Source organism: Labeo rohita, chromosome 13, assembly GCF_022985175.1.
Source record: "Labeo rohita strain BAU-BD-2019 chromosome 13, IGBB_LRoh.1.0, whole genome shotgun sequence".
Lineage (NCBI taxonomy): Eukaryota > Metazoa > Chordata > Actinopteri > Cypriniformes > Cyprinidae > Labeo > Labeo rohita.
In genome coordinates this window covers 32,461,705-32,474,304 of record NC_066881.1, presented here as the reverse complement: position 1 = coordinate 32,474,304, position 12,600 = coordinate 32,461,705, and the positions used below count along the sequence as shown (strand labels likewise).

Below are 12,600 nucleotides of genomic sequence, written 5' to 3'. Positions count from 1 at the left end.
TTTTTCTATCTATCTATCTATCTATCTATCTATCTATCTATCTATCTATCTATCTGTCTATCTATCTATCTATCTATCTATCTATCTATTTATCTATCTATTATTTGTTCATTCATTCATTTGTTTGTGTGTTTGGTCTTTCTATCTATCTATCCATTTATCTATCTATCTATCTATCTATCTATCTATCTATCTATCTATCTATCATTCATTCATTCATTCATGTTTGGTCTTTCTTTCTATCATCTATCTATCTATATCTGTCTCTCTATCCATCTATCTATCTAGGTATCGATCTGTCATTCTATTGATCGGTCAATATGACTGTCTTTTTCTATCTATCTATTTATCTATCTATCTATCTATCTGTCTATCTATCCATCTATCTATCTATCTATCTATCTATCTATCTATCTATCTATCTATCTATCTATCTATCTATCCATCTATCCATCTATCTATCATCTGTCTACCAATATGTCGATCTACTGATAGATCAATCTGTCTGTCTATCTATCTATCTATCTATCTATCTATCTATCTATCATTTGTTCATTCATTCGTTCATTTATGTGTTTGGTCTTTCTTTCTATCTATCTATCTATCTATCTATCTATCTATCCATCTATCCATCTATCTATCATCTGTCTACCAATATGTCAATCTACTGATAGATCAATCTGTCTGTCTATCTATCTATCTATCTATCTATCTATCTATCTATCTATCTATCATTCGTTCATTCATTCGTTCATTTATGTGTTTGGTCTTTCTTTCTATCTATCTATCTATCTATCTATCTATCTATCTATCTGTCTACACTCTTGAAAATAAAGGTTCCAGAAGTGGTGTTTTTCCTTTCATTTGTAAAAAATATTTTAATTATTATTTTTTTTTTTTTTACTTTAAAGAATTTTTTTGTGGAATGGAGAGGTTCCATGGATGTTAGAAGTTCTTCATGGAACCATCAATGCCAATAAAGAACCTTAAAGGAGTCTTTCTATCGCCTATATTTTAAAAAGTGATTACAGTGAAATATCCTGAAAGATTTTGTAGTATTCTATAATATTCCCTTTAAGATTTTATTTTAATATAAGTTCCAAATTTTTGAATAAAAAATCCAATTGGAATTCTGTGCAAATGTCTTTTTGCGATTTCTTGGTGTGTTTTGACTTGGGAAGTCATGCTGGGTTTATTGTTTCATGTTCATTGTTTCAGCTCGGTCTCTACTTTGACCAAAAAGTGCATCCATGCAAACAAATATTCAAAGAATGAATCACCAGGAATGACACAAAACATTCTGAGCAATCACAAACTTAATTTCACCAGTGTGTGTGTGTGTGTGAGTGTGTGTGTGAAGTGTGCCTGCCGACCAATGACGAACACATCCATCCCAATGGGACTTTCTTCGTGACGTATTAACGCAAATCAAATCTGATTGTCTTCCTGTCTGATGGAAAGTATTCAGACATATAAAACGAGGCGAGGGGTGAGACTATTCAAAGAGACACAAGACCGCGCAAAGGAACTTAAAAAAAAACACCTGGTCACTTTGGGAGGTTTGACTGGAGGTATTTCAGGACCCCGATCAGCGCGCGGATCACATCTTTATAGCACATGTAAGTTCCTTTCATTTCATTTACTCTGTTGAACATTTACCATAGTCACTTTTTACTTACGTGCACGCTGCATTCATTTAGCCTAGTTTGATTTTACACTCATAACATATACTCATGTATACAGAAATTCCATTTAGATTCATTAATGCTCACAATTAAGCAATTCAGTGCAATTTTTAATACTATTAGGCTACAGTATTGTAAATGCATGCTCTTATAATAAAACACCGCAACCTTGTACCTAAATAGGACAGAATTTCATCGAACAAAACTAATTTTAAAATTGCTTTAAGCCAAGCACAACCTCTTTTAATTAATAAAACAGAAACGTCTTCCATAAAACCCTTTATATATACAAACAGCGAAAGCAGGTTGCGTTTTTTGACTTATTTTTGCACGTCCATTCAAATGTTTTTAATATTGCATTCAAGTTTTAAAATGCATTTACATTTGGTGTTTTATTCAGCGTGAAATAACAGTATTCATGTATGCACAGGTGTAAAGCAATGCTCGTGAGGAACGGCTCTCAGCTTTTGCTCTTCATAACTCTCTCCAGTGTTTTATACGCCCGGACCTTAAGTTTACCCTTCGCCTCCATGAGGTAAGAACTCAGCTCTGTTGAAACATTTGAATAAAACTTAATTCCTAACTGTTTTTCTATATCGGAATATGCGCGCGCGTATGGTTGCCATTGTAGCTTTTTTGGTGAGACAGACTGTAGACATGACGTAAAAGCTTTAAAGCATTTATATAATCGAACCATTGATAAGAAATGAAATGAATTATATGAGCAACTTAAGTATACTGTGCCATTCACACTGGATTAGAGTAAATCATAGTAAATGGATTGGAGTTAAGTTACTTATTGCAGTTGGTTCTGTGTCTATGTGCAGAGAAACGAGACACGCAGACGGGCTCTTCACAAGCGGATACAGTAAACTTCTAGGACAGTTATCTGCCAGACGGTACCTGGAGTCATTGATCGGAAAGCGGGTCAGGTACATGGATCTTCTTTGTCGATGCACTCTGGCATTGCCGTTTACATTATATGATCCATAGCCCTGCAGAAACCAACTTAAGGTGGTTTGCTGGTCTTCACTGGTCACTTAGGTTTAGCAGTTCTCCCAAAACCTTTCTAGAACCATTAAACCAGACCTGAACAGTGGAAACCAACTTGAAGACGAGCTAAAACCAGAAAATCACCTAAAGCTTCTAATAGAGATAGAATTATTGAATTTGGCGTAACTGGATTTATGCTTTGATAATCGTTCAATAAACTCACCGATTTTTGATGCAAAGAAAGTTTTTGTCGCCTTTAAGTGGCGTGCATTGCATCTATATTACTAGACTGCAATAAATGAAGTAATTTTGGAAAGTAAGTCTTGAATCCTGAATGATATAATAGTTTATATATTTATTGATATACATATTCTGATCAGTACCATGTAATCTTGTAGTCCTACAATGAACTGTCTGCCAAATAAATAAAAATTAGTTTAGTCGGTGAGCTCAAGTAAGCATCTAAAATCTGTAATCATATTGAAAGATTATCTAAACAAAAATCCAATTACACCAAATTCAAGTCTTCAAAGTAGATAACCATTACAAGCTCTGATTGAAAGTGTCTGCTGAATGCATGAATGTAAAACATAAATGCATGTCTGACGCATTTCTTTGTGCGACTTTAGTGACGATTTGATGGAGGACCAGGCACCGATGAAGCGTCATTCAGACGCAATATTCACAGACAACTACAGCCGCTTTCGCAAGCAGATGGCGGTGAAGAAATATCTCAACTCCGTTCTCACAGGAAAGAGAAGGTACGTTGTTTCTTTCATATGTTTTGACAAATCATTTACTCAAAGGTGTTAAAATACTAATGTTTTTCCTCTCTTCAGTCAAGAAGACCCACCCAGCATGCAGGAGGAATCGACTGGAGGTGAGACCACGTATCGGGAGAGCTACGATGACGTCACCGTAGACCAACTTCTGAATCATATACCATTGGTACGTTAGATGAAAACGTGCATATGGCTTTGTACTAATAATAGCTCTTGCAAACTGGTAAATAAAATGATTTAAACACTGGTCTTTTCTCTTCTAGCCTCTCTGAGGTCAGTTTGAAGGCAAGAAAACAACTCTCCGAGACCATCATAGGTTTTCCATTTACACAGTCTAGTATAGGACATCAGCATACTACTAAAACAACGTATTGAAAACGAAAAATGTGGTTACCTATGACATAAATGTTTGCACTGTACATAGAAAATATACTTGGATGAGAGATGTTATCTTGAAGATGTACATAGCGTGCTTTGGCCTTGGAAACCGATTTGCTTTGACATGTTTCCTGTAAATTGTAGATCAATAAATGCATTGAAACAAGCTCCGGACTGGTACAATAACAGCACCGCGTATTCGGACCCGAAGACTTCTGATTGGATCTCGAGTGATGATGTAACACTATCTCCGTGCATTTTGTATGAATTATTTTGTAAAAATATTTATGTTGCTTCTGTCTGAATTTTAAAACTCTATAAAGAGGGAACATTTGGGTTCGGGAGGGTCGGGGCATATTGGAAATCTTTATTTTTGCCATTCAAAGTATAATAAAAGTTTGAAGAGCCATGAAATTCTTGAGTACGCTCGATTTCAATATCACAAAACAAACTTTAGCCATGAACTGATTCATTCTCATGTTCTGCCTGTTCCACAGGTAGAATAACAGGCCATTATTTTGAGTTCTGTCCAAACTGTCTCAATTATATTTCTGTGACTTACAACTGCCGTTTGTTTTCATCCCTGAAAATGCACATAAATTGGACTGTACAGGTGCAGAGAAAGACACAACTACAACATTAAAGAATGCAAAGCACTCATTTTTTAAAAAAAACATGGTAAATATATTGTCCAGGGAGTTGGATTAATGATGTACAACTGTCACAGGATGATGCGATTATGATGAAATATGTAGACGTATACAAAAGACATTAAAATGACTCCAGTGAATCAAACAGCATTAGGTGTGCGATTAAAAACACGTCACTCATTCCTGTAATTCCAGCTGAAGGTCTTGTTTCGTCAGCGCTAGGCCCTTATTTTGAGAACTTCCGAAGAAAATGGTCATTAGTATTTGCCGGCCGATGACTCAGCGTATCTACAACGCGTTGAAGGCAGCTCTGGAAATTTGAAGCATAAATGTCAGAGGATATGGAATGCCAGAGAAGGCGTTATATAAGGCGACATGCACTAAGAGGGGACTTTGGTTGCCAAAATTAGGCTTGTCTGTCAAATTGCATTTATTGTGAGTCGTCCTTTGGCCTGGAAAAATTGTTTGGTTTGTACCAATTAAACTATATCTGATATAAATATCTGAGAGAGACGGCTGAGCAGACAAGGCTCAAAAATAAGGATGGTCCGCTGCCAGTTTGAGAACGTTTTGTGCTGATCAGTCAGCAATGCTGTTTTGTCACTAAATATACTGCAAGATATTTATAGCTTTTTTTAAGTATGTTTTCTAGCTGTTATTAAAAATGCAAACCTTTTTACAAAAAATAATAATAATACATATTAAAAAGCTAATAAATTATGGGTTGTTAAAATATTTTTTAAAAATTATATATTTTTATAATTTATGTAAATTATTTAGTAAAGATGTTAAGAATATTTTTTTATTAAAATATTTTTAAAATATACTTTTTTGGAAAACATATTTTTGTTATTTTTGTAAAAAAATATTTGTATTATTTATTATAAAAATCTTATAAATGGTTGTAAAAAAAAACCCTTTAATAATAATTTTTAAATTGTTTAAAAGGTAAATTATATTTTGGTTGTAAAATGTCATTTTATAATGTAAAGCATCATTTTAAATGAAATATATAAAAACAAAAAAATATTTGTATATTGTAAAACATTTTAAAAATATATTTATAAAATATATTTATTTATTTAAATATCTAATAAATGATTGGCTGTAAGAAAACTACATTTTATTTGAAATTATTTATACTTGAAATTATATTATTTTAAATGATAATATTTTAATATAAAATATTTTATTATTTAGGTAATTTTTTGATTACGTAAATCATACTTTTAAATGAGAAATATAAAAACAATATAAAAAAAACATTTTTGTAAAACATTTAAAAAATTTATTATAAATATCTTATAAGGGATTGGCTGTAAGAAAACAATTTTAATTAAAAACTATTTTTTAATATCTGAAATTTTATTTTTAATTATAAATTATATTATTTTAATATAAAAATATTTGTAAAAATAGTAATTATTAATAATTTGTAATAATTATTTAATTATTTAAAAAATATTTTTTGATGATGTAAAAACTGTACGTGTTTACAACAGTTAAAGTGTTTACAAGGCAAATAAAAAATCTGAACTACTGGCCTTAAAAATCCTTATTGTTTATTATTATATAATATTAAGGTTTATATATAATCCTTATTGCTCTTCTAGTAAGGAACTGATCACTAATATTATTTAAGTTATTTTTTTGTCTTTTGTTTTTAGGTTGGAGTTAACTCTTAATAGGATGTTTAAAGCCTAATAGTTAAGAACATAGGTTATGGTCAGTGAGTGGCTTTTCTTTTGATTGGTTTGGCAGGTTGTTAGTGTTGAAGTGCTCTACTTTACAGAGGTAACTGAAGAGGCTGTTATGTGTTCTTCTTTGGCTGTGCTTCTTTTAATGCATGTGTCATTTTAGCTTGTCGTTTGTAATCCTTGTGGCAGCTGCACATCCCATCTTCCTGGAAATGCTAAAAATCAAGCCGATTGGAATAATAACAAACAATCAGAGAAAAAATGCACTGGATATTTTGTGTGTGCTCTTAATTTGTCACGTCGGATTTATGTCATTACAACAGTAAGTAGGAGGAGATGTAAAAACAGAGATGACTAATAGAAAATCACTCATGCACCAAAACTTGTATTTGCATAATGTGCCATATATATATATATATATATATATATATATATATATATATATGTATCACTTATCCATTTTCATAATTACATTATTTTAAGAAACATGATGACTTTTCTGTTTTAGACCTATAAAGTCTAACCTAAGAAATAATAGATTTTTTTAGACAAATGCTTGTTTGTCTATTTAGACGTGCGTTTTGTCTTGTATCACATGCAATGCATCAGGCGTTTATGGCTCATATAGTGTGATACAGACCTCACAGAGGAACAAAAACACACCCAAACTGCGCAAAAATACGCAATTTGGTGCAGATGCTGAAATTTAAATTGAGCTTGTAATGTAAATCAATAAGATCTTTATAATAGTATAACAGATACTTATAGAAAATGATATAAATATCATTTATGTAATATCAAATATCATTTATGATATCTGATTGAAAAAAAGTGGATGTTTGGACAAGGTCTTTTACTTGCTAAAAAATAATCTAAAACTATCAGTCAGATGTCAGATGGCATGTATTGTATCAAATAACACTGCTAGTTATAACAATCAGACCTATTGTCAAAATATTAATTTTTTTGGCCCTTTCTCAATCTGATTCCATAGATCAGCAGGTATGATATAAAGATTCAGTCTCTGGTGACCAGGCTTAATCTTCGGCTATTGAATTGTTGTGGTGCAAATCAGATGCTATGTGATTTGTCCGGGGCTGTGTGGAGAGGTCCAGCTCATTAGCTCTCATTACCGGATGGCTAAATGGGCCTGCTGACCATAGCAGGTAAAAATAGATAGATAGACTCTACACTGACCAGCTCCGCTCTGATAATGGGTGCATTACCACTTAAAGTGATTCAACGTAGAAATGGCTGGCCAGGAACCACTTGTTTTGAGCATTAGTGAGCGTGTGTGTTTGTGCGTTGCACTCTTTCCACATGCCGACTAGGTCCTGTACACATTTCTACTCATTTTTGTTAGTCTGAGAATTCAAAGAATACCATGGTAGTACTAAAGTATAATTTCCAGTAAATATATAGTTGAAGTCAAAAGTTCATATACACCTTGCAGACTCTGCAAAATGTTAATTATTTTACCAAAATGAAAGGGGGATATGACAAATGCATGTTATTTTTATTTATGTTATTTTACTTAAAAGACATTTACATATAGTCCACAAGAGAAAAAAATAGCTGAATTTATAAAAATGACCCTGTTCAAAAGTTTACATACGCTTGATTCTTAATACTGTGCTGTTACCTGACTGATCCACAGCTGTGTTTTTTAGTGAGTTGTTATGAGTCCCTTGTTTGTCCTGAACAGTTAAACTGCCCACAGCTCTTCAAAAAAATCCTTCAGCTCCCACAAACTCTTTGGTTTTTCAGCATTTTTGTGTATTTGCACCATTTCCAACAACGATTGTATGGTTTTGAGATCCATCATTTCACACTGAGAACAACTGAGGGACTCATATGTAACTATTACGGAAGATTCAAACACTCACTGATGCTCCAGAAGGAAAAACGATGAATTGAGAGCAAGGGCAGTGAAAACTTTTTGAATTTGAAGATCAGGGTAAATTTAACTTATTTTGTCTTCTGAGAAACATGTATCTTCTGTAGCTTCTGAAGGCCAGTACTAAATGAAAAAAATATGATATTTAGAAAAAATGAGAAAAATGTACACATCTTCATTTTATTCAAAAGTTTTCATCCCCCAGCCTAATGCACTGCTTTTACTTCTGAAGCATCAGTGAACGTTTGAACCTTCTGTAATAGCTGCATATGAGTCCCTCAGTTGTCCTCAGTGTAAAAAGATGGATCTCAAAATCATACAGTCATTGTTGGAAAAGATTCAAATACACAAAAATGCTGAAAAACCAAGGAATTTGTGGAACCTGAAGGATTTTTCAGAAGAAGAGCGGACAGTTTAACTGTTCAGGACAAACAAGGGACTCATGAACAGCAAAAAAAAAAAAAAACAGGTGTGGATCTTTTAGGTAACAATAATCAAGAGGATGTAAACTTTTGAACGGGGTCATTTTTATAAATTCAACTATTATTTTCTCTTGTGGACTATATGTAAACATCTTATAACATGCAATAACATGCATTTTGTATGATCCCTCTTATTTTGGTAAAATAATGAACCTGTTGCAGATTCTGCAAGGTATATGTAAACGTTTGACCTCAACTGTATATGTTATATGTTTCCATGTTTATGTTTTTAAAAGAAGATTCTTATGCCTACCAAGGCTATATTTATTTGACCAAAAAAACATTGTTGTTTTCTATTTGAACATATTTTAAAATGTAATTTATTTCTGTGATCAAAGCTGAATTTTCAGCATCATCACTCCAGTCTTCGGTGTTACATGATCTTTCAGAAATCCTTCTAATATGCTGTGTTTCTGCTCAAGAAGCATTTTTATTAATCATTTTGAAAACAGTTGCGCTGCTTCATAATTTTGTGGAAACTGCGAAACATTTTCTTTTTTTTTTCAGGATTCACTGATGCACAGAAAGATTAAAAGAACAGCATTTATTTGAAATATAAATCATTTGTAACATTATAAATCTGTTTACCTTTACTTTTTATAAATTAAATGCATCCTTCTAAATAAAAGCATTTATTTAAAAATCTAAATATACATTTTAATGCTAGTATACTAACCTCATTTTCAAGGTTCAAATAGAGCACAATTTGTGTTTCTCCTCCAATCTGATGAGAACAGATCCTTAGAAAAAAGGAGAGGTTTAATCATTTTAGTTATCATGCACAAAAACAAATCTTAACAGAATTATACAGCCATGCAAGACCGCTTATATATTAATCCCTACAAATCATTTTATGCTAATACACACGTGCTATGAGGGAGGAAAAGGACTGTAGGGATGAAATTTATGCTAGTGGATCACAACAATGAAGGACAATTAGCATTTGATATGGAAATGACTCATAACCCACTTCAACATCTGTCCTGCGTGCTTCTAACGTCTTCCCGCTGAATCTGTGGTGAATGTGACTGAGTGTGAGCAGCAGAGCGGATTGGCTGTCTTGGGGCCGGTGGCGGTGCTGGTTGAAGACCATCGCAGTGACAGGAGTCAACCTTTAGACCCCTGATGTACGGTCACGTGACAGATGCCAGTCATTCATAATAAACATCACACGTGCCCCTCGTTTCACAGGGAGTAGCTTGAATGGGACACGTGTCTGTTTAAGAAAAAGGGCAGAAGCGAGATCTTAAAGTTGGTGCAAAGACAATTTAAAAAGAATTGTTTCTAAACACATTATAAATGTTAGAAATTGCTGAAAACACATTACAAAGACTGTGAACTATGTAGTAAGTGTGAAGTGTGGAGTTAGACGTCAAATGGTTTTTCACCATTTCTGTGTTCTTGGTTCAGTTTGGCCAACCACAAACACCTTTTGTTCCTCAAACAGTTTTTTGCACTCATCTGTATGATTTGTTATAACTTTTGGCAGTCAAAGCCACCTTATTTTTCAATGCGGAAGTAAGCTGTTTTCTGGTAATCCGCCACAGAGAAATAACGAGTAGAATATCGAAGTGCAGTAAACGGTAAAACAGTTTCCACTACAAACCAGTGTGTTCATAATTAAGATAATACATTACAATAATATAGTAAGACACGCCAGTTTGCAACAACAAGCAGCGAAACAAGCTTTTTGTGTCCAGACACAAAAAAATTACAAATGGCTGCACCCACTCTTATGGGAAAAATAAGGTGGATAGTACTCCAAATGTTTTTCCTTGCCCGACCGATTTTTACAGCCCAAAGCATGACTATAGTTGACCATTTTCAGCAGCAATAAACAGCTAAATAAGCAAGTTTCATTGGGTTCAGTGGCATTGTTTACATTCAGCGCCGCCAATATGGCCGATTGATGACACGTCGTGAAAACCTTTTATAACTAAAGTGCATTTGCATTAGCATTAGTGGTTCGCCCATTAAATCCCTGTCAGTTACTGTCATTACTGTTAATTATTACAACATACAGTTTGCTAGTTAGCTGTGCCTTCGTCATGTAAATGCATATTACCTGGTTGCGATGATTTGCAAAACAGCCCAGTCGTCCATTCAGGCTGGAGCAGTATTTAAAGGGGTCATCGGATGCTAAGTTCACTTTTTCATGTTGTTTGAACATTAATGTGTGTTGGCAGTGCATGTACAAACCTACCCTATAATGATAAAAATCCATGCAGTGGTTTTTAATTAATCTGTAAAAATAATATCCCCTTTTTCAAATCGAGCCGTTCTCGGATACCTGTCAGTGTGCGGTCACACCCACAGAGGCCGCTCCCACGATAGTTGATTGACATCTTACCTCAGATCAGCTGTCACAGTCCAGTAACTTTCCATGCTTTGATGCCGGAGCAGGGATGTTAAGTTAGACAAGAATATCTCTGATTGAACAATTGAGGTGTTGTGTTGCTGGATGTAATAATGAACATAGTAGTCGTCATTTACTCCCGACATCTGAGCTGCTGAAGATGCAGTAGATTACGTTTGTTTGTGAAGGGAATGCGCCCGATCTACATATATCCGTCTATGTTCGCGCAAATCATTCATGATCCAGCTTCACTTACAGCAGAAGTGAGTATAAGGTGTTTTTATGAATCTTTGCGATCGCCTTTCCTTATAACTTGGTAGTTAGGAAGTTTAGCGGCTAAATGCGGCTAATGTAAACAAGATCGTCACCCCACAGAGAGAAGAGAGGGGCGGGGCGAGCAGAGCTCATTTGCATTTAAAGGAACAATCCCTTAGAATGAGATGATTTTTGCAGAGCTGATTTTGGCAAGGTAAAAAGGGTATTGTTTTACAAACCATTGAGAATTTTTAATCAAAGTATATTAGAGACTTTTCATTAAGACCCTAAAGAATCATATCAACTTGTGGAAAATGGGCATCCGATGACCCCTTTAACAGCTGAGACCGCAGCTTTCCCGCGAGTGGGCGTGGTTTCGGTGCTAGCAGTGGACACGCCCATTTTTCGATGTTTAGTAATTTATTTTATTTACTTCCCGTTTTTTTATCATTTATATTTGGTTTGGCTGGGTGATTAATAACACATTTTCCTGTGGGGTGACGAATTCAAAACACATATTTAGCATTGGTTCACACAGACTTTAAAGACCTAGGCTATCCACCTTATTTTTCAAAGCGGAAGTAAGCTGTTTTCTGCAAGTGGATGAGACCGAAAGCCAGACACAAAAAATTTACAAATAGCTGCACCCACTCTTATGGGAAAAATGTAAAAGCGGTAACCTGCAAGTGTTGCCCTAAAGAGCTTTACATGATTTAACCAATGAAAATGTATTTAGGTTGATTCTGTGCAGTTTAATAGTTAAAACATTTTCACTCAGAAATTTCAAAATTTTACAGTTACTTACAAACAAATGGCAAATAGCACATTTAATTAAACATGACATTTTGAAGTAGAACTACTAATAGTATTTTCTTGTAAAACATACTCCAACAATCTGTTTTATTTAAGAAAAAATTTAAGTAATTTTTATATTAATATAACTCTAACTGTATAACATAATATATTTGAAAAAAAAAAAAATAAATAAATAAATAAATAAAAGTAAAACATTTTTCTATTAATATAGTGCATAATATAACATAACTGTAACTGAATGTCACAGGTTGCGTGTGGCAAGGAAATGCACGAAGACAAGATTAACACTAACAGGAATCTTTAATCAAATCCAAACTGGTAATTCCAACAAGGGCAGGAGAACACACAACCAAAATAACCTTGAGATCAGACACCAGAAACAGAACTGAGAACAACTTATAAAGGGTGGTGATTAAGACACAGACAGGTGGAGCAAATTAACTAATCAGGACAAAGTGAGGACAGGAAGAACCAAATATGGGCACAACGGGAAAAACAAACATAAACAGTCCAAATGGCACACAGATCTCTGACACTGAATAACAATATAACTGTAAGTTGCAAATAAAATTATAGAATGTTTTTATAGAATGTTTTGCAATGGTTTCC

General features: G+C 33.8%; 1 protein-coding gene across 1 annotated transcript; it reads left to right on the top strand.

Annotated features, from left to right (window-relative positions):
• The first annotated feature begins 1,477 nt into the window (after nucleotides 1-1,477).
• vip (vasoactive intestinal peptide) lies at nucleotides 1,478-4,237 on the top strand. Its single transcript, XM_051126357.1, has 6 exons — nucleotides 1,478-1,619; nucleotides 2,116-2,220; nucleotides 2,513-2,617; nucleotides 3,308-3,439; nucleotides 3,518-3,626; nucleotides 3,724-4,237. Coding segments are annotated over exons 1-6 (462 nt in total). The 5' UTR covers nucleotides 1,478-1,617; the 3' UTR covers nucleotides 3,733-4,237.
• The last annotated feature ends 8,363 nt before the right edge of the window (nucleotides 4,238-12,600 follow it).

Excerpts from the sequence above, each read along its gene's own strand:
- vip (XM_051126357.1), top strand. Across the intron at positions 2,618-3,307 it reads TTGATCGGAAAGCGGGTCAG|TGACGATTTGATGGAGGACC; the intron begins GTACATGGATCT and ends GTGCGACTTTAG. Across the intron at positions 3,440-3,517 it reads GTTCTCACAGGAAAGAGAAG|TCAAGAAGACCCACCCAGCA; the intron begins GTACGTTGTTTC and ends TCCTCTCTTCAG.